Consider the following 23,506-nt stretch of genomic DNA (forward strand, 5'->3'; position numbering starts at 1 on the left):
CTCTCCCCCTTCCCTTCCCCTCTCCCCCTTCCCTTCCCCTCTCCCCTTCCCTTCCCCTCTCCCCCTTCCCTTCCCCTCTCCCCCTTCCCTCCCCCTCTCCCCCTTCCCTTCCCCTCTCCCCCTTCCCTTCCCCTCTCCCCCTTCCCCTCTCCCCTCTCCCCTTCCCCTCTCCCCCTTCCCCTCTCCCCCTTCCCCTCTCCCCTCTCCCCCTTCCCCTCTCCCCCTCTCCCCCTTCCCCTCTCCCCCTTCCCCTCTCCCCTTCCCCTCTCCCCTTCCCCTCTCCCCTTCCCCTCTCCCCCTTCCCCTCTCCCCCTTCCCCTCTCCCCTTCCCCTCTCCCCCTTCCCCTCTCCCCCTTCCCCTCTCCCCCTTCCCCTCTCCCCCTTCCCCTCTCCCCCTTCCCCTCTCCCCCTTCCCCTCTCCCCCTTCCCCTCTCCCCCTTCCCCTCTCCCCCTTCCCCTCTCCCCCTTCCCCTCTCCCCCTTCCCCTCTCCCCCTTCCCCTCTCCCCCTTCCCCTCTCCCCCTTCCCCTCTCCCCCTTCCCCTCTCCCCTTCCCCTCTCCCCTTTCCCCTCTCCCCCTTCCCCTCTCCCCCTTCCCCTCTCCCCCTTCCCCTCTCCCCCTTCCCCTCTCCCCCTTCCCCTCTCCCCCTTCCCCTCTCCCCCTTCCCCTCTCCCCCTTCCCCTCTCCCCCTTCCCCTCTCCCCCTTCCCCTCTCCCCTCTCCCCCTTCCCCTCTCCCCCTTCCCCTCTCCCCCTTCCCCTCTCCCCCTTCCCCTCTCCCCCTTCCCCTCTCCCCCTTCCCCTCTCCCCCTTCCCCTCTCCCCCTTCCCCTCTCCCCCTTCCCCTCTCCCCTTCCCCTCTCCCCCTTCCCCTCTCCCCCTCCCCCCTTCTCTTCCCCTCCCCTCTCCAGCCCCCTCAACCCCCTTATCCTCCTTCTCCCCCCCCTCCATTCCATCTCTCCACCTCCCTCCCTAGGAGATAGATTTAAACTTTAAAATGTGAATAACTTAAAAAATATAACACCGATTTCAATGAAACTTCTTCCATTAGCAGCAAAGGAACGATGGTGAGTAAGGTGGGCCTAAAATTGTTGCGCTATTGTGTACTGTTTTGACTGTAGTTCAGGAACAAACAAACAAACAAATTAGAGTTTTAGTATATAGATGAATGAGGAATCAGATCGGTGAATGGTAAGACATCAACTATGATGAACGAATTCGAAAATTTGGATTGTCACTGAATGGCCTGCTCCATTTCAATGCTAAGATTTAATTGCGCTGTCGTCCACAATTCACTAATCAGTTTTCTTTCACTATTAAACCATGCTTTCAAGGCAAAAACAGGATTAGAAACTACTTGTTATTTTTGTTTTGTTTTATCTTGGTATTAAATTCCGAATTGCACGTATTACTTGCATACAAATGTAATTAACACTTCAGTTTGATAGCAAATTTTATATGCATCCTTCTGAACCTTATTTTTACTTTTTTTTGTTTTTAAGGCCAAATGGGTTAATGTATCAAATGTTTCGCAGTCAATTTCTAGCATTTTCTATTTATCAGAGTAAGTATTTGATTTTTTTCTTTCTCTTGATTTTTGAAATTTATTACTGATAGATTTGTTCACCTACTTGGAAAGGAAGGAGCTTTAACTGTGAGATGTATCCATTAAGAAAAGGTTGCCTATTGATCTTGCATCAAAATAGAAATTTTGTGTATTCTCCTGTAGAGTTTAAGGTAAATTAATTGGTGGGTGCATCGGGAATAATGGGATGATTATATGATGAAAAATACTTGAAACCATGTTAATTAGCAACCATGGAGACAGAAACAATTGATCTTCTGGGTTAATTGCCTATCCATCGCAACTGAGAAAAGCTTTTGCCTGCCGATTTGAAGGGAGAAGAGCAGAAAGACGAAAAAGGTAGAACTATGATGGGATAGCAGCCATTGTTGATGGAGGCAGCTGAAAGGCTTGAAAATAAGAAGAGATATGTCTGGTGGGGTATAAATTACAGGTGATGAATAATTTCAGATCTAATCGGGTTGGGGTGTTTTTTAATTTTTTTTAAATGAAAAACTTCTAGAATGTGAGGTTGAATGGCTGTTTATATGAAATTGATGAATTCAGTGCCAAAGTCCCACCTTCATCACTCTTTCCGTTATATTTACTGACAGTATCACTTCCACTTTCTGTCCATGCATAGGCTTTCTTTTTTGTTCCTGGTTTCTGTTCTGCTCCTTTGCGGTTCTTCTTTGACCCAACTGTGCTTCCTATTCACTGTCTCACCCACACATCTTGTAAAGACTCATTCCATTTCCCAGTTTTTCTATTCCTTCAGACCAGTTGTTATGATGTATCTATTGCCTTAATTGTGGGTATCCTTCAACAATGGCTGACAAAGCCTTGACTGCTCGATTTCCTGAATTTCTGCTCTTACCTAAAACAGGAGTTTCTACCTTGTTAATGTAGAACATAGAATAGTACAGCTCAGGAACAGACCCTATGGCCCACAATATGCTGAACACTATGTCAGATAAACTAATCTCATCTGGCTGCACCAGATCAATATCCCTACTTTCTCTGCATATCCATGTGTCTACTAAAAACATCTGAAACTCCAGTATTGTATAGGGTTGTATCCACCACCACCCCGAGGAGCAAGTTCTAGGCACCCAACACTGGCTCAGCCAGGACCGTCTTTTGAGATGAAGTAGCTAGTCATGTATTACTTCCAAGTGATTGTACTATTTATTTGGTTCTCATACTGCTGTCTCCTCTGCAGAGGATATACATCATGTATGTACGCTAGACAGTGGAATTCATTGGGATCTTGATAGTTGACCAGCTGAAAACGAATCAATTTTTTGTTAATACTTACCCATTTATTATTCCATATCTGCAGCAAAGTCTCTGACTTGCCTTGATTGGAAATAAAAGGTGTAAGGAAAGATCCTTTGCTATTTATTTCAGTTTGTGATTGTTCTTCTCTGACCAGTAATACTCTAGCTTCAGGGAATATGCATTCATAGAATTTCCACCTTTTTAAGCCTGTTTGAATTAAGATTTTAATATATTACCAGTAATGCAGATCAACAATATAAGTTACCAAGATTTTTTTTGCTTACTAGTATTCTAAAGTCCAGTCGATTCTAATTGTTGAATTAAAATTTAACAAGATTACTAAATTCTTGATTTGAATTTAACAAGAATCTTGATTCTAATTTAACACGATTACTAAATTCTTTCCTTTTAAAAAATTGATTTGTAGGAATGTTTGAAATGTCCAGAGGAAAAGCTGAACTTATTAATGGGCTAGGTCAAAATGTTCCAAATTTAAGATAATTTTTAGTTTCTGCCAGAATTATAATTTCTTCTCTCCCCCCCTTTTACTAATAGTGGTATTCACAGCATTGCATTCAAAATCCCAGTGGTTGTTAAACATGACAATTGGAGAAGTTCCACTAAACGTTGCACAAAACATCCTTCCCTTTATCATGTATCTGTACACTGGATGACTTGATTGTAATCATGTATAGTCTTTCCGTTGACTGATTACAATGCAACAAAAGGTTTTCACAGTACCTCAGTACACTTTACAATAAACTAAACTGTGAATTTTTTGGACATAAACACCAAGTAGCCGTCAAGTGCAAAGGCAATTTCCTCAGCAAAACAAAAGGAAAATATTGATGGAAAATTGTATTTTAATGGCAATATTGCACTTTGGAGCAGTTGCATGTTTTTTTGGAGGATTGTGCATTGGAACACCAGCTTGGGTCAAACAATATTACCTCGGCAGGACAGGCTACTTGGAACAGAACCTAAAGAAGATTTGAAACAATATAGGTATTTTGTAAGCAAAGTAATTGTAAAACCTGCTAAAGATTGTAAAAACATATTGTCTGCCGAGAATGTATGATTTGGATTTTAATCTTCACTCCATTTTCATTTAGGTTGTGTGCAGTTTTTGCAGTATTATTACCAAAGTGGCTGCCTTTATAGATTGCGGGCTTTGGGAGAGAGGGATCACATGGATCTTACCGTTGGTATGTGATTTAGCCTTGATTTGTTTACCTAAAGACCTTAAATGGTTACAATCTAACCACACTGTCTTGAGTAAAGAAAAAGGCATTCTGTGGTCCCCATACCTTTGAGAGAAGGGAATGTGGGCATCATCGGCTCTATCTTTCTTTCTTTACTCCCCAATCACTAACTTATCGGTCGGTGCTGGCTGTCACAATGTGTGGGAGGTTTTTTTCATATTGAGTGAATTCCTGGTACTTTTCATGGGTTACCTGTTGATCTAAGTAAGAGTCACACAGCTAATTGTTTAAAAAAGATTGCTCATTATCAATGTGGTCAAAGCTGATGTTTATTGTCTGTTCGTAGCTGCCTTCGAGTAATTTTGAAATATTGCAATCAATGTGATGAAGATTATTCCACCATAATGTTAGATGTTTAGTTTAGTTTAGAGATACAGATACATGCCCTTTGGCCCACCGAGACCACGCCGACCAGCGATCCCCATACACTAGCACTATCCTACACACACTAAGGACAATTTACAATTCTTACTAAAGCCAATTAACCGATAAACCTGTACGTGTTTGCAATGTGGGAGAAAACCTATGTGGTCATGGGGAGAATGTACAAACTCTGTACAGACAGCACCCGTAGTCAGGAATAAACCCTGGTGTCTGGTGCTGTCAGACAGCAACTTTACCGCTGCACCACTGTGCCGCTGTATTTGATGATTTTAACTTAGAAAGCATGCATGCAGTAGTTTGCATTTTAAATCTGTTGGCTTTGTATATTTTTCATGTGTGCAGGATTTTATTTTATTTACAGTGAATTCTGCCCTCACTGCAAGTTTCCCCCATACCTATCTCATATCTCACTTCTGTGTGTTGGTTATTTTTATTTATTGCAGAAGGATTTCAGTCATGGATGTGGAGAGGTTTGACGTTTCTACTTCCATTTCTTTTCTTTGGTCATGTAAGTGAAACAAAATTAATCTTTGTTAATAATAGATTGGAAAAAGGCTTTGAAATGGTATCACTGCAAACACATGGAGATTACAACATGGATGAAGGCTATTTGGCCCATTGAGCCTGTACTAACTCTCTACAACCATAATTCATCTAGTCCCCACCCGCTCCCTACCCTTTTCACCATACCCCCTACAAATATTTTCCTTTTGCATACTTATCCAATGCCCTTTATAAATGTTGAGGTCTATCTCTGCACCTACTACTCATCATTTGCTGTGGATTTTCATGAGAAACTACATTTCTTCACGTTTTTTAGAATTTTCTTGCCAGTCGCCCTCCTGTTGTGTCCCTAAATGATGGCTGTGCCTGGGAGAACAGTGTCTCTCTACCTATTCTGTCCATACCGTGATTCTAAACAGCCTGATCAGATTTTCGCACCACCTACTCTGTTTCATAGACAATAACTCCAACTTCAGTAGTCTATCCATGTTTGCCCTCTATCCCTAAAACTATTTTGTTGAATCTTCTTTCTCTCCTTTGCCAGGCCCTAACTCCTATTACAATACTTCTTGTTCACACATCCATACATTTTTTTAGATTCCCTCTTCAATTTGCTGCTATTGTTTTGCTCTCTCTTTGACTCTTTCCTCCTTTACTTCTGAATTTTCTGTATTAGCTTTATTTTTGTTTGTGTTAACAATCTAGCCTCTGTCACACTTTCTTTACTGCTTTTTAAAAATGTTTTTATTTGATTGAAAGACACAGCATGGAAATGGGCCCTTCAGCCCACAGATTCCACATCGATGATCACTCACCCATTCACACTAGTTCTGTGTTATCCCACTTTCTCATCCATTCTCTACATACCAGGGGCAATTTGCAAAGACCAATGAGCCTACAAACCCACGCATCTTTGGGATGTTGGAGGATACCGGGAGAACATACAATCTCCACACAGACAGCACCTGAGGGGAGGATCAAACCTGGGTTTTTGGTGCAGTAAGGCTGGCAGGACTACCGGCTGCGTCACTGCGTGCCCACTTCATGGTTGTCCATTAAAGCTGACTTTAATTTCTCGAAGATAGACACAAGATGCTAGAGTAACTCAGTGGGACAGGTGGCATCTCTGGATAGAAGGAATGGGTGACGTTTCGGGTCGAGTCCCTTCTTCAGAGTGATGTCAGGGGAGTGGGAGGTACATAGATAAGGAAGTGTATAGGTAAGGAAGTGTAAGGTGTGAAAACAGGACAAAAGGAATGGAGATCAAGGAAAATGTAGAATCGATCATTGTTAGTTGGGAGGTAACAACAAAGCAATTAGAGATAAAATGTAGTCTGAGACAGTAAGACTGGTCTGAGAACTGGGAAGGGGGAGGGGATGGCGAGAGAGGGAATGCAAGGGTTACTTGAGGTTAGAGGAGTCAATGTTCATACCGCTGGTAACTACCCGTCTCTCATAGGAATGTGCCTGGACTGCTACAAATATATCTGCACCTTGAAGATTGTTCAATTACGGTTTTACAGGCCATACTGGTTCCAATTTACTGTTCCCCTTATATTGAAATACTCTAAGTTCTTAAATGGAATATCATTTTGCATGAGATGGAACTGTGTGGAATTTATACCATCTGCTTAAATTTATCAGCATTATTACCGCTGCTTGGACGGACTTGGAGGGCCTGTTTCCGGCTGTATATATATGATATGATATGATATGATATGCTAATAGTGCTGATTTATCTCCACACAGAGATAAATGTGTGGAGATAAATTTCACATTAAATTTCACATTAAAAGCAAGTTCACATTAAAAGCTGCCTTAAGGTGATAGTAATCCCATGATGGCTTAGAATTTTATCCAGCAAATAAATCGGCTTTACACGATAGCTGGGCTCTGGTATCTGCAGATCTAGCAGTTAAAACAAAGGCATTCTTAGCTTTGCAATTAGATCAGAGTTATTATCAAGTTATTATCCTTGGCTCCCACTGATCTCAGCTGGACGTTCGCATGGGTGCATGTTGAGGGATGGCAGAGTTGGACGAGGAAAATGTCCCCTGTCACTTTGTCTTTGCAAGTTACAAGATGAGCTCATTAGTTGCTTCTGAAACTGCCAGAGGAAAAAGGTAAATCTCCAGCAAGAATGTGGACATCGTAGCAGAGAAAAAACGGCAACATAAAATTCCAGTTTATCCATGTGTATTAAATTAAAAAAATTTTTTTTTTTAGTTTTGGCAATTGTACAATTCACTCACACTTTTTGGACTTTCTCAACATGAAGGATGCAAAGAATGGCAAGTGAGTACAGTAAAATTGCTTTTATGAAGTTGTTCCAAGATTGACCTCCAGCAGATTCCAATTATAGTCCAGACCTTGCTGCAAACTGTGAGAGTTTACATGATGCTCCATATTGTATCATCATAAAATGCCAAAACAAAGCCTCCCTCACATATTAGGATACAAATTAGGAGGAGGAATAGGCCATTCAGTCCCTAAAGCTTTCTGTGCCATTAATAATATCATGGTATGTAGGTTAATTGGCTGGGTAAATGTAAAAATTGTCCCTAGTGGGTGTAGGATAGTGTTAATGTGCGGGGATCGCTGGGAGGCACGGACTTGGAGGGCCGAAAAGGACTGTTTCCGGCTGTATATATATGATATGATATGATATGGCTGATCTGGTTTTAACCTCAACTCTGCATTCCTACCTAAACCTGTACCATCCTCCCCCCTGCATCTCAATATCAATCTTAAAATAGTCAAATACTCTGTTTTCACCCTTTGGAGTTCCAAAAACACTAAATTCTCAGAAAACCTCATCTTGTCTTACTTAAACTCTATTTTTAACAGTGACTAATAGTTCTAGATTCTCCCAAAACAGAGAACATAATCTCACCAACCATCTTGTCGAGACTCCTCAGAACTTTGTTTCAATCCAATTCCTTGTTACTCCTCAAAACGACAGTGTACAACACAGTGTACAACACTGTCCAATCTTTCCCAAATTCTCAATCAGAACAACTGATATCTTTCCTCTAAAAATACATCAATGAACTAACTGAGCTTTTGTCACAATCCTACATTATTGTTTATTAGGTATCTAATTTCAGAATTGTTTTAATTAACTGTGATTAAAATTTTTAATCTCCAACGGTGGGATTTAAACTATAGTATCTTGTGAACAAAGACTGCAGAGGCAAAATAATGTGCTGGAGAAACTCAGCTGGTCAGGTAGCATCTGTGGAGGGAATGAACGGCTGTTTTTTTCGGGTTGGGATCCTTCAGATTGATGGGATAAGAGGGAGAAAGCTGGAAAACCTCTGTTACAGCTTTCTCTCCCTCCCTCAATCCAACCAAGGAGGGTCCCCACCCAAATCATTGTCCATCCATGGATGCTGCCGGACTTGCTGAATTCCTCGAGCACTTTGTGTTTTCCATGGGATTTAAAATCTCATCTCCACATCCTCAAACCCACACTACCTACACTACAAATATTCTCCTAGATTTTCCATTTGACAGAAAGAATATAACTTAGACCATAAGAACATAATCAGAAGTAGGCCATTAAACCGTGAGCCAGTGATGCTGTCACTTAGATTATTTATAACCTTTTTATTCACAAAATGCTGGAATAACTCAGCAGGTCAGGCAGCATCTCAGGAGAGAAGGAATGGGTGACGCTTTGGGTCGAGACCCTTCTTCAGACTGATGTCAGGGGGTGGGACAAAGGAAGAATATAGGTGGAGACAGGAAGATAGAGGGAGAACTGGGAAGGGGGAGGGGAAGAGAGGGACAGAGGAACTATGTAAAGTTGGAGAAGTCAATGTTCATACCGCTGGGCTGCAGGCTGCCCAAGCGAAATATGAGGTGCTGTTCCTCCAATTTCTGGTGGGCCTCACTATGGCACTGGAGGAGGCCCAGTATTATAACCTTGATCGCTTTCTTTTACACCAATGACTATTGATTAAACCCGTAGTCTAAAAAAGGAGCCACCTCTGGGTGGAATATTCATCATGGCTTGACTTTCCCCGTTGTCTAGGACAGAGAATACTGTGATTCACTGATTCCCTGAGAGAAGATTTGCATGAGTCATACAGCATAGAAATGGGTCCTTCGGCCTAGTTTGCCTATGCCAACCAAGGTGCCCCAACTACACTAATCCCACCTGCCCGCATTAGGCATATATCCCTCTAAACCTTTCCTATCCATGTACCTGTCCATATGTCTTTTAAATGTTATTATACTTTCTGCTTCAACTACCTCCGGCAACTCATTTCAGATCCCACCACCCTCTGGTCCTCTGATTCCTATTAAATCTGTCCCCTCATATGTTCAACCTATGTCCTATAACTCAATCAAAGAAAGAAAGTTAATGGAAGATAGACACAAAATGCTGGAGTAACTCAGCGGGACAGGCAGCATCTCTGGAGAGAAGGAATGGGTGACGTTTCGGGTCGAGACCCTTCTTCAGACAGAGATACTGCCTGTCCCACTTACTCCAGCTTTTGTGTCTTTCTTCGGTTTAAACCAACATCTGTAGTTCTGTCTCTCACAGAAACAGGCCCTTGGGCCCACTGAGTTCACACCAACCACTGATCACCCATTCACATTAGTTCTATATTATCCCTCTTTCTCATCCACACCCCGACGCACTATAGGGCCAATGCATATCTTTGGGATGTGGGAGGAAACTGGCCCACTAGGATCAAACCCATGTGGTCACAAGGAAAATGTGCAACTTTGTGCAGGCAGCACCCAAGGTCCAGATTGAACGTGGGAGTCTGGCGCAGTAAGGCAGCAGCTCTACCAACTGTGCCACTGCGTAAAGTGTATCTTTCTAACCTGAATCTTCCCCCTGATTCTATATTCTGACACCCCAGTGGGTCATTCACAGCACTCTCACAATTTTGTTCCAATAAAAATTACCTTGTGTTCTCTTAAATTTAAGAGAGTTACAGATGGGCAGACTAGAGAATCTTGAAGCTGTTATTTACTACAAGGTCTGACTGAATTTCTTCAGAATTCCTGCCAGAGTACTTTTGTGATCAGTTAATTGAAAATCATGCATCCATGAATATAAGCTCTTACTGGAGCATGGTAATCAATCTGACGTGAATTTTGCCTGACTGAAGCTTTGCATATCCCCAAGTGAGCAATGAAGGTTCTAGCAAATGTATTTAATAATCTATTTCAATGCACTTTCAATTTTTCTTGTGGAGAAACTAATTTTCTTGCATTTAGAAGTTGGTGGGGGTAGTCACAATTTGAATAACTGCTGAACCTAGTTTTTTTTTAAAGTGGTGGAGACACTCAGCGAGTCAGGCAACATCTATGGAGGGAATGGACAGACTACGTTTTGGGTCAGGACCCTTCCTCAGACAGATGGTGTAGGGGAGAGAAAGATGGAAAAGAGTGGGGGTAGGGCAAAGCCTGGCAAGTCATAGGTAGATACAGGTGAGGGAGGTGGGTGATTGGCAGATGGGTGGAGTAAGTGAAAAGGTGAGAGATGAAAAGTAGTCAGAAGGGTATTGGGTAAGGAAAGTGAAATATAAAGCTGGAGAGAGGAATATGGATAGAAGGGGGAATAAAAGGGAAACATAGGGCAAGCATATTGATTGTGGTGGAGTAACTCGGCGGATCAGGCAGCATCTGTGAAGGGAATGGGTAGGTGATGATTCAGGTCCAACTCCTCTTCAGACTGATCATAGTAGGGGAGAGAAAGTGGGAGATGGTACAATACCTAGCAAATGATAATGTTTACAGGTGAAGGGCTTCTGTTTTATTATTTGTATTGTTTTTTCTATTGGTCTGTTTGATTCACTTTTCTCTTGTCTCAGGTTTTTGTCTTGGCCCTCACATTCCTGGTGCTATTTCTCGGGAACTTCCTTACAACTCTGAAAGTTGTACATCAAAAATTTCAGAAGAACAAAGATAAATTGAAAAAGCTGTGAATGCCTGAATCCTGCTGAGTAAACAGTGTTGCTGGGGAAGGTGGCAATATTTTCCAATCCCCTTAACTTTTGCTGCTGGATTTGAACCTGAACACTTGCAATCAGTGAGGCAGGATTTACAACGGTCGCACAAATATTTACAAGAATCCTGATGGTAGCTGCATTCTCTCTATTCATTGTGAGAGAAATGGACTAGATGAAGTTAGCGTGGCTCATTATCCTTAACAAGTTTGTGGTTTTTCATTTCGGTGTTAGTCTTTCACTCCCATGAGATGTTACTGTCTAAATGCGATTTCTACTGCCATGGGGCACTTGGGTGCAAAATAGGATGCAATTGTGAAATGAATGTAATTTGGCTCAACCTTCATAATGATTAGACTTGTGAGATATTTTATGGGCTGTCAGCAAATGTTAAAATTTTGATTGAAATATAACATTAGTCTCAATTGGCTAATACAAAGGGTTGGTACCCAAGTGAAAATTTAATACTAAGTATAATATTCACATTATTTATGCATGCATACTCTGTGTTCAGCCCTTGTGGATGTAATGTTATAATGTAAATGTATATTGTAATTTAGATTGTATTTCAAATTACTTAATTGTCCTGCTCTGTGGATAACATTTGCTTTTTAAAAACCCACTCATTAATTTGTCTCCCATTTTACTTTCTTTTCCTTGGATTCTTTTTTAAGGATGTTTTTTTATTTTTCCCAAACAAGCAGTTCTACTTTCAGACAAACTACCTCCTTTTCAAATGTTTACTAGTTCCACTCATGATCTAGTTGGAGGTATTTAGAGTGACTCAGGGTAACTGATTTTTTTTAAATTGCCTCTCTAAAATTGGCCAAGTGCCTGGGATTGATGTAATGCTGACTGTTGATAAAGGAACTCTGAAAGAATGGACATTTGTAATCATGGAAGAGCCTGTACCCCACTTGAACATTAGTTTTTCTTTTGCACTCGATCCAAGGGAATTTTTCTTTCCTTGCAGCATGAGCTGACCATAATATTGTCTCATTTTAGTGAAGATGGACATGACATAAGCCCTAAAATAACTAGATTCTTTTGAATTTGTTTGAAATTGATACAACACCTATAATGAACAATCAAGAGAAATATTTGTTTCTCAGCTAAGTGAGCACATACATGGATAATGTAATAACTCGAAATTGGGCCACAAAAACGGAAAATGCTACAAAGGCACAGCAGGTCAGGCAGCATGTGCGAGTGAAGTTATGTCCACTTGGAAATTTAATAATTTCTTCGGAAGGGCATGTTATTCCTCCAAAGTGGAGAATGGTTAACGTACTGATTTGAGTGTCATACACTGCAGCTACATCACAAACGCTGAAATTGACTTGTTCTCGAGCTGAATCATGGAGTGAATAATGTTGTATAGAAACATCTACACTTTCCAATGAAATCTGTGCAAAAATAGTCAAAGCTTAGACACCATTTATGAGCAAAGAGGATTTGTAAGCATTAATGAGAACCTGTGACATTGTGAACGGCACATACTTGTAATTGCAATTTTGATGAGAAGCATACATTCCTATTGGACTTCCTAAAGCTGAATATTAACTTTGTAACTTGTGCAAAAAGCTTCAAAGGCCTGTGTCAAACAAAATCATGTCCCGTTGTCACTCTGACGTCTGCATATTGGAAACCAACCTCCAATTAGCAAGTCTTAATTTTTTTGCAGTTAAATCTGTATTTTTATTTGATGGCGTTTGAAAAAGATATTGTTCATTAGTGAATTTTGTATTTAATGATTTTGTTGAATAGAATTGAAACCTTGTTTTGCAAAATAGGAACAACCGAAGGTCTGCCTGCTATTTGACGCTATCAAATGTCATTTGAAATATTTTGTTACCGATGTGCAATACCATGGTATCCACAAATATTCAATAACTTAGTTCAGTTGGATTCCAGGAGAATATTTTAAAGGCTTAAAATTAGTCGCATGTAACACATGGTGTAAGGAAGATACAAGTATGCAACATTAGAGTGTAATTAATGCCTTATTTTACAGAAAGGTGAAAAAGAACAAATAATGAGAGAATTAAACTTGAAGTAATTATATTTGTGGAAAACCAGTCGTGTATATTTGATGAAAACTTCCATAATATAATAATAGCAAGAAACTTTTAAATGGAACAGTCACAGAAATGCAAGCCATGATTAAAAAGCTCCTCAACCTTGTATCTCCCAGCTGAATTTTTTTTAAGCAAATGCTGACTGTGAATGTGTGTTTACTGGGTCATTTTGTCTAAACATTTTCAGTTGCACTTCCTTTGTAAAGTTTACTGTGAAATAGAATTGAAAGAAACAATCTGGAGTTCTATGATTGTGATGTGACCAACTCAGTGAGAAGGTTTGACCTTCTATGTGGGGTGTTAACTTCTACTACACTGTCGTTTGTGTGGAAAGCTCATTTACAATAAACCACTTCAGGAAAACCACTTTCTGGCTATGTATCTATGAATATTAACATGGGTCTGCTACAGTGGCTTGTAAGCCTTTGTCATTATGACAACTAAGATACTGCATTAATGCAACTTAAAATAGTTGCTTTGTATGTCTTGTCAGAGAGCTTACTTCTCCACAAAATGGGTCGGCGTGGGCAAGTTGGACCGAACAGCCTTTTCCTTGCTGTATGATTGACAGTTTTAACAAAATATAATTCAAACAGAAACTATACAAAACTGAAATCTATACAGATTGGTCATTGTGTGATGGAAATCAATGGGTTAATAGTTGATAATGCCCAACATTGAAAAGGACCTTTCATGATTGGAGAACCTCCTCTACACGTGTTAACAGTGTTCTCAGAATTCTCACCAGTATATTAACCAGTATGCAAACATCTTCTGCTGTTTGATTATTTTTTCCTTCAGGACAACCTGATGAAAAGCACCATTCAGACATTTTGCTAAATGTTCAAATTGCAGCTCGTCATATTAGCAATAAGCTTCAATATTTCATTTTCATCTCTCCACTAATTTTACTTTTATCAAGTTTTACTAATATTGAGCCGTAAAAGCCTTTTATTTTATTTTGTTCTTTGGCTCCAAATACAAAGCAATGAAACCACCCAATATAAAGTTTCAAACATCCATATCCTTTTTTCCAAACTTAAATTATTTATCGCAAGTGATAATTCAACTGAGAGAGGAAACAAAGAAGTATTCTAGATATTCCCACTTGCGTTATTGGTTGAAGTGCAGTTGCAAAACACCTTGCTTCCATTGGTACCTAGCCCGAATGGTTTCTGTGTACGTGATTATTTAATAAGAAATTCAACTTGACTTGTTCTTCCTTTTTTAGAATGATCTATATTGGTGATAATGCATGCAACAATCTCTCTTGAGAAAACAAAGAAATGATCAATTAGCGTAAGATATTAGGCACTCAACTTTTTCTCCAAGAATGAAAGTTCTTTTTGATTGTGAACAAGAAACCAAAACATTTGGTCTCTGTCATGCATTTAATAATAGATGAAGGATCTAATTTTTGGATCTGGACCAAAATAACATCATGAAAGCCTTTTTAGATTTAGATTTAGAGATAAAGCGCGGAAACAGGCCTTTCGGCCCACCGAGTCCGCGCCGCCCAGCGATCCCCGCACATTAACACTATCCTACACACACTAGGGACAATTTTTACATATTACCCAGTCAATTAACTTACATACCTGTACGTTTTGGAGTGTGGGAGGAAACCGAAGATCTCGGAGAAAACCCACGCAGGTCACAGGGAGAACGTACAAACTCTGTACAGACGGCGCCCATAGTCAGGATCGAACCTGAGTCTCCAGCGCTGCATTCGCTGTAAGGCAGCAAATCTACCACTGCGCCACCTTGCCGCCCTTTTTCTTGCATGCTGTCAGTTTTGTCAAGCTTTTTGGCTGTGTTCATTATATCTACCTATTCCTTACTTAATTTATGGATTAGTTTTCAATGTTAGATGATAATTATCTGAATTGAATGCCTGTCAAATGTTTCTACCACTTAGATTGAAACATCATAGGATGTGCAGATGATTTTTGGATCACAGTGTAGGATTCAAGATCTCCTAAAAACCTTTGGTTTCCAGAGGAATAAAAATAGATTTTGGCCAATAATGACCTACACACGTTAGGAGGTATCACAAAATGCTGGAGTAACTTAGCAGGTCAAGCAGCATCTAGGAGAGAAGGAATGGGTGACGTTTCGGGTCGAGACCCTTCTTCAGACTGCATTTCATTCTTCATTCTCCACTGCGATTCCAACACATGTTAGGAAGTAGTTTCTTGGAATCAAAAATATGATACTGTTAACCACCAGGTATTTCTCTTCATGGGAGGACTACTGTAAATGAGCTAAATAATGGCTTGTTCAAGGGCGATGCCCCAAGTGAAGTGCAGCTGTGGTAGACCCTGAACTGGCGCGCACTCCCTATTGAGGTAATTATAAGATAAGAAAACACTGGTTAGCTATGTTGACCGAAAAGCTTTTAAAGCTCCTCCTGAGCTAGTCTATAATAGGAAGGCTAGCTTCCTACCACCTCCACATAGTGTATTTACCAAACCATTCCTCGCTCATACCTTGTACGTCCTTTCATTCTGAGGCTGTGCCCTCTGGTCTTGGACTCTCCCACTATGGGTGCATTTCCAGGTGGGGCGCATGGAAAAGGTGGGGGGAGGGGAGAGGGGAGAGGGATGGGTGGGGCTGTTTGTAGGTTGGTTATTGTACCATTGTAACTGGTGTGTAGCTTATCCCTCTCAAATCTAAAAACACTGTCTCCATTTAATTGCTTGGCCTTTCTATTGTTGATGGGCATCAGTATGAGAAGAAACCTCCATATAGGAAGGATCAAATTCAATGTATTTTGTCACCATTGCGTTATCTGTTCTCTACCTACAAGGCTATTTCTCCCTGTAATGAGGTTTTGCAGTACACATCAATGCCTTCATTGTTATATCTTGCCAGTTCTGTCTCTGCATCAGCTTAACCACTACTGAAATCCTCTTCCAGTCCTTCATTTCATTTTGATTATTCCTGACTCGGTTTCCTCATTCTATCCTTTATTTGGTTACAAAAAACTCTTAACTGCACATCAACATATTAGTCTGAAGAAGGGTCCCGACTGGAAATGTTACCTATCCATGTTCTCCAGAGATGTTGCCTGACCCGTTAAGTTATTCCATCACTTTGTGTCCTTTTGTGTAAACCAGCATCTGCAGTTCCTGTTTCGACAACTTATCCCTGTTCTTGTTGACTCACCTTAGCTCCTCGGTCGCAACTGCTTGATTTTTTTAATTTCTCATCTTGATTTCTAACACTCCATGCCCTCGCCCATTTTATATCTCTAAACTGCTTTAGGGCTGTTATCTTTTGCTCTTTGTTCTGATTGTAAGTACAACTCTGATTTTCATTGCGAAACGTTTGCTAATCAACCTTTGGATTTCAAGGAACAAAGGTCTAGCGTTAATTCCTGAAATTTCTCTTCCTTTATCATCATATCATATCATATATATACAGCTGGAAACAGGCCTTTTCGGCCCACCAAGTCCGTGCCGCCCAGCGATCCCCGCACATTAACTCTATCCTACACACACTAGGGACAATTTTTACATATTACCCAGTCAATTAACTTATATACCTGTACGTTTTGGAGTGTGGGAGGAAACCGAAGATCTCGGAGAAAACCCACGCAGGTCACAGGGAGAACGTACAAACTCTGTACAGACGGCGCCCATAGACAGGATCGAACCTGAGTCTTCAGCGCTGCATTCGTTGTAAGGCAGCAAATCTACCGCTGCGCCACCGTGCCGCCCTTTTTCTTGCATGCTGTCAGTTTTGTCAAGTTTTTTGGCTGTGTTCATTATATCTACCTATTCCTTACTTAATTTATGGATTAGTTTTCAATGTTAGATGATAATTATCTGAATTGAATGCCTGTCAAATGTTTCTACCACTTAGATTGAAACATCATAGGATGTGCAGATGATTTTTGGATCACAGTGTAGGATTCAAGATCTCCTAAAAACCTTTGGTTTCCAGAGGAATAAAAATAGATTTTGGCCAATAATGACCTACACATGTTAGGAGGTATCACAAAATGCTGGAGTAACTTAGCAGGTCACGCAGCATCTAGGAGAGAAGGAATGGGTGACGTTTCGGGTCGAGACCCTTCTTCAGACTGCATTTCATTCTTCATTCTCCACTGCGATTCCAACACATGTTAGGAAGTAGTTTCTTGGAATCAAAAATATGATACTGTTAACCACCAGGTATTTCTCTTCATGGGAGGACTACTGTAAATGAGCTAAATAATGGCTTGTTCAAGGGCGATGCCCCAAGTGAAGTGCAGCTGTGGTAGACCCTGAACTGGCGCGCACTCCCTATTGAGGTAATTATAAGATAAGAAAACACTGGTTAGCTATGTTGACCGAAAAGCTTTTAAAGCTCTTCCTGAGCTAGTCTATAATGGGAAGACTAGCTTCCTACCACCTCCACATAGTGTATTTACCAAACCATTCCTCGCTCATACCTTGTACGTCCTTTCATTCTGAGGCTGTGCCCTCTGGTCTTGGACTCTCCCACTATGGGTGCATTTCCAGGTGGGGCGCATGGAAAAGGTGGGGGGAGGGGAGAGGGGAGAGGGATGGGTGGGGCTGTTTGTAGGTTGGTTATTGTACCATTGTAACTGGCGTGTAGCTTATCCCTCTCAAATCTAAAAACACTGTCTCCATTTAATTGCTTGGCCTTTCTATTGTTGATGGGCATCAGTATGAGAAGAAACCTCCATATAGGAAGGATCAAATTCAATGTATTTTGTCACCATTGCGTTATCTGTTCTCTACCTACAAGGCTATTTCTCCCTGTAATGAGGTTTTGCAGTACACATCAATGCCTTCATTGTTATATCTTGCCAGTTCTGTCTCTGCATCAGCTTAACCACTACTGAAATCCTCTTCCAGTCCTTCATTTCATTTTGATTATTCCTGACTCGGTTTCCTCATTCTATCCTTTATTTGGTTACAAAAAACTCTTAACTGCACATCAACATATTAGTCTGAAGAAGGGTCCCGACTGGAAATGTCACCTATCCATGTTCTCCAGAGATGTTGCCTGACCCGTTAAGTTATTCCATCACTTTGTGTCCTTTTGTGTAAACCAGCATCTGCAGTTCCTGTTTCGACAACTTATCCCTGTTCTTGTTGACTCACCTTAGCTCCTCGGTCGCAACTGCTTGATTTTTTTAATTTCCCATCTTGATTTCTAACACTCCATGCCCTCGCCCATTTTATATCTCTAAACTGCTTTAGGGCTGTTATCTTTTGCTCTTTGTTCTGATTGTAAGTACAACTCTGATTTTCATTGCGAAACGTTTGCTAATCAACCTTTGGATTTCAAGGAACAAAGGTCTAGCGTTAATTCCTGAAATTTCTCTTCCTTTCTTTTTCTTCCTTTCTTTAAAACTATTTTCAGTCCCCTCAATTAAGTTTTTGTCCATTACCAATATTTTGTGTCCCTGGTAGCCTCTTTGCTTGTTATTAGCCTTGTGAGGAGTCTAAAGAATTCACCATCCACCAGGTAGAGTATTAGTCCAAAATATTTATCTAGAAACATAGAGGCAGGAATTTAAAAACAGGCAGTAATATTTATATTCTGGATGTATTACTTTATTGTGGGTTTATTTATTTTCCGTATTTATCTTTGTTGCATATGTATGAATGATTATCAAATTCATACATTCTTTCAACTCTTTAATTTGGTATTGGTTTATTCTTATAGCTTGCACTTCAAAACAGCAGAAAATCTTTGCGTGCTATCCAGGCAAATCATACCACCCGAGTACTATCAAGCCATACAGAAGTACAACAGGTTGTGCAAAGAGAAAAATACCAGAATGCAAAACATAGTGTTACAGCTACAGAGTAAGTGTTTTTTTTAAAAAGTCCATGTGTTGCAAAGAGAGAGATTGGGGCTACATTCTTAGCTCATGAAAGATCAATTCAATGGTCTGATAATAGTGAGGAAGAAGCTGTTCCTGAATCTGGTGGTAAGCATTTCAAACTCTTGTATCTTCTTGCCTATTGGATAGGGGAGAAGAGGGAATTACTGGAGTGTAAATGGTCCTTGATTATATTGGCTGCTTTCCCAAGGCAACGTGAAGTGCAAATGGAATTAATGGAGGCTAGTCTGTGTCATGGACTGGGCTACATCGTCAACTGCAATTTTTTAATGGTCTTCGGCAGAGCTGTTGCTAAACCAAGTTGTAATGCACCCTGATAAGATGCCTTTTATGGTGCATCTGTGTATGTTGGTAACAGCCTTTGGAGACATGCTGAACTTTCTTTGCTTCTGAGAAAGTAAAAATATTGATGTGCTTTCTTGGTTGTAGCTTCAACGTGGCTGGTCCAGGACAAATTGTTGGTAATCATCATATCATATCATATCATATCATATAATATATATACAGCCGGAAACAGGCCTTTTCGGCCCACCAAGTCCGCGCCGCCCAGCGATCCCCGTACACTAACACTATCCTACACCCACTAGGGACAATTTTTACATTTACCCAGCCAATTAACCTACATACCTATTTAAGCTGAGGAATTTCAAGCGCCCAACCATCTCCAGTTTGGCATTATTGATATTAACTGTGGCAGGTAAATCGCCTGGTTTCTGGAAGTCAGTAACTAGCTTGTTCATCTTGCTGACATTGAAGGAGAAGTGGTTTTCTTGACACCAGTTCTCTATTTCCTGCCTGTACTCCATCTCACCATTGTTTAAATTCTGGCTGACTACGGTAGTGTCATCTGCAAACTTGAAAATGGCGTTAGAATAGAATTTGACTGCACAGTTCCATTTTGATACAGGCTCATGATATCATGAATAATTTTATTCATGCAATAACCTGGTGAATAAACACATTCATTTTGAGTGCAATTCTAAATATGTTCTTTAAAATGTAGTGCTCCGTTTTCATTTTTAAAAATTTACTTTTATCAATACTTCCTATTTATTATCTCCTATTTTGGAATAGATTGTGTTCAGGATGGAAATTTTACTTTTGGTGCCAAAATTGGTGAACTTTTGACCCTGTTGTCTAATGATATTTGAATAAAAGTCAAACTTATAAACAGCCTGTAAGCATTTGACAGTGATAATCATTATGTTGGGCTCTGGAAATTTTGTAACAGGCTCCCTTCAAATATGACTTCCCAAATTTATGACCACAAATTTCTCCCTCCCTGTAGGGACTGACTTCAAAAAAAATTAAATGTTCTTATTCATATCCAAGAATCCCTTATTACCAGATTATTTTGCTGGCCGGAAGAATCCACTGGATGGCTTCACCAGCAACTTGTCCTGGACCAGCCATATCGAAGCAATGGCCAAGAAAGCACATCAATGCCTCTACTTCCTCTAGAAGGCTTATGAAGTTCGGCATGTCTCCAACAATTCTCACCAACTTCAAAAGATGCACCGGAGAAAGCGTTTTATCGGAATGCATCACAGCATGGTTTGGGAACAGCTCCAACAAGAAAATGCAGAGAATTGTGGGAACCCCCCAAACTATCATGCAAACCAATCTCCCTACTATTGACTCCTATTGACTCCATCTACACTTCACGCTGCCTCGGCAAGGCCACCAGTGTAATCAAGAATGAGTCACACCCCCTCTTCTTCCCTCTCCCATCAGCCATGAGGTACAGAAGTGGGAAAATGCATTCCTCCAGATTCAGGTACAGTTTCTTCCCAGTTATCAGGCAACTGAACCATCCTATCGCCAATTAGAGAGTGATTCTGACATACCACTTACCTTGGATTATCTTTAATTGGACTTTACTGGACTTTATATCTTGCACTAAGTGTTATTCCCTTTCCCCTGTATCTGTACGAGAACGGCTTGATTATATTGGGTATAATCTATCTGCTGACTGGATAGCATGCAACCAAAAGCTTTTCACTGGTACAAATGACAATAAACTAAATTAATCTTACAGATTCAAGAAACTGCAAATGTTGGAATCTTGGATGACAGCTGAGGGGAAAAAAGAGGAAGGTGTGCGGCAAAGGGATTTGTCTGAAGAAGAGTCCCTTTACCTTCACAGATGCTGCCTGACCTGCTGAGTACCTCCAACAGTTAGTTTTTTTCGCGTGCCAATCTTGCCCACATTTGATGTTGGACATGAAGTGGCCTTGAGCAAAAATGAAAACAATACTAATTTTTTCTGCACTTCAACCATTCTCATTCCTTATCCTAGGGTTCAGTAGTTAATTGTAGTGGCCCTCATACACACAAGGTGAGATCAGATCGCTTGGCAGAAATCAAGCCTAAACATCTGAAAAGGAATGTGAATGGTATATTCACATAACATAGAACTATGACATAATCCCTGAAGCATTCTTCACATGGGTGTGTCAGTTTAAACTTTCAACATGTGAGCAAGATGGATTTTTTTGTTCTTTTTTTATGTTCTGATAAAAGAATGTTGAAAGGGCACAACCCGTGTTGAAATCAAGTATGCAAACAAAAAAATCTACACTTGCCTGAATGTAGGTTAATATTAGGGAGATATTTCATTCATGTAAAGATTAATTATTTTTATTGATTATAATTCTTTGATTGAAAGTTGGTCACTTTTCATTTAATTCATTGTTTTTTGATAATTTGATGCTCCCTTAACAGTGTCCTCCGTTTTTAAAGTATTTTATAAAAGTGACAACAGATTCTTTGTATTTTGTTTTTTTAATTAAGATTTGGAAAATGCTGTCGATTTTGTTACTGTTAGAATAGACCGTCACAAAGAATTGTCACAACCTTGTTGCAAAAAAAATTGTTGCAAAATAAATGAACAACTTTCAGATGAACTACTGAAATAATTTAAGAAGATTAGATCTCTATGTGAGTGATTGGCATTCCCAAAAACGAGGAACACGGAGACGTGAGTTTTTGCAGCCGAATTAAGATAACTGAGGTTGTCCTTCAGCAACTCTCAGATTTGATCTTGTGCAGTGTTTTAGTTTCTGTGGTTACGAGCTCAACTCGCTGATCCTGTTTTTCATCTTTTCCCACTTCGGGGGCACGTTTTACAATGCTGTCTCCTGCACATTACTGCATTCCTATAATGTGATTAGTTTATAGAATGCCTCACAATCTCAATTTTCTAATTCAGCCTTTGAGCAGCATTGAATCTCATTGCTCATTGAGCAACCATCCAGGTCAATAGACAATAGACAATAGACAATAGGTGCAGGAGTAGGCCATTCAGCCCTTCGAGCCAGCACCGCCATTCAATGCGATCATGGCTGATCACTCTCAATCAGTACCCCGTTCCTGCCTTCTCCCCATACCCCCTCACTCCGCTATCCTTAAGAGCTCTATCCAGCTCTCTCTTGAAAGCATCCAACGAACTGGCCTCCACTGCCTTCTGAGGCAGAGAATTCCACACCTTCACCACTCTCTGACTGAAAAAGTTCTTCCTCATCTCCGTTCTAAATGGCCTACCCCTTATTCTTAAACTGTGGCCCCTTGTTCTGGACTCCCCCAACATTGGGAACATGTTTCCTGCCTCTAATGTGTCCAATCCCCTAATTATCTTATATGTTTCAATAAGATCCCCCCTCATCCTTCTAAATTCCAGTGCCACAAAGGATTATCATTTACCCGTAAAAAGCTGCTTGCATATTTGCTATTTCAGCTCCAAACAGTAAAACACTTACTGGATGTATTGCTCCAGATTCCAGTATCTGCAGTGTCTTGGGCTCTGGTTATGAAACGGTGTTGGAGGGAACTCAGCGGGTCAGGCAGCATCAGAGGAGAGAATGTGCAGATGAGGTTTTGTGTCAGGGGCTTATAAGGGACCCTTTTGTCCCTTATTTTCTTATTTACCCCCTCCCCCCCCCCCACCCCCATCTCCTTCCACACATATCCTTACATCCGGCTTCACATTTCACATCTTTTTTTCCCCATACCTGATGCCGTTTTGTCTCCTTTTCATCTTTAGACTTATCACTCTGTCGACCCATATGCCATGCACCCTCCCCCTCACCCATATCCACCTATCACTTGTCAGGCCTTTCCCCACCCCTACCTTTCTTTTCTAACTCTCTCCCCCCCTCCACCCCCCCCCCCCCCCGGCCCCCCGTCCATCAGTCTGAAGAAGGATCCTACATAGAAACATAGGAAATAGGTGCAGGAGGAGGCCATTTGGCCCTTCGAGCCTGCACCGCCATTCATTGTGATCAAGGCTGATCATCCACAATCAGTAACCGGTGCCTGCCTTCTCCCCATATCCCTTGATTCCGCTAGCCCCTAGTGCTCTATCAAACTCTCTTTTAAATTCATCCAGTGAATAGGCCTCCACTGCCTTCTATGGTAGAGAATTCCACAAATTCACAACTCTCTGGGTGAAAAGGTTTATCCTCATCTTAATTTTAAATGGCTTCCCCTTTATTCTTAGACTGTGGCCCCTGGTTCTGGACTTTCCCAACATTGGGAACATTTTTCCTGCATCTAGCTTGTCCAGTCCTTTTATAATTTTATACGTCTCTATAAGATCCCCTC

At 40.8% G+C, this 23,506-nt stretch overlaps 1 protein-coding gene across 2 annotated transcripts in view; it reads left to right on the top strand.

The window, feature by feature from the left end:
* The window catches only part of tmem120b (transmembrane protein 120B), a 33,629-nt gene extending 20,233 nt beyond the window's left edge, over nt 1–13,396 (top strand). Inside the window, exons 8-12 of one of the 2 annotated variants that reach the window (XM_078421658.1) lie at nt 1,499–1,560; nt 3,954–4,046; nt 4,931–4,995; nt 7,218–7,286; nt 10,826–13,396. In XM_078421658.1, coding sequence (XP_078277784.1) covers nt 1,499–1,560; nt 3,954–4,046; nt 4,931–4,995; nt 7,218–7,286; nt 10,826–10,939 — 403 coding nt within the window. In that variant the 3' untranslated portion in view covers nt 10,940–13,396. The remainder of the gene's footprint in view (nt 1–1,498; nt 1,561–3,953; nt 4,047–4,930; nt 4,996–7,217; nt 7,287–10,825) is intronic. The other variant, XM_078421659.1, reaches the window with a different exon arrangement.
* The last annotated feature ends 10,110 nt before the right edge of the window (nt 13,397–23,506 follow it).

Source organism: Rhinoraja longicauda, chromosome 25, assembly GCF_053455715.1.
Source record: "Rhinoraja longicauda isolate Sanriku21f chromosome 25, sRhiLon1.1, whole genome shotgun sequence".
In the NCBI taxonomy this organism is placed as follows: domain Eukaryota; kingdom Metazoa; phylum Chordata; class Chondrichthyes; order Rajiformes; family Arhynchobatidae; genus Rhinoraja; species Rhinoraja longicauda.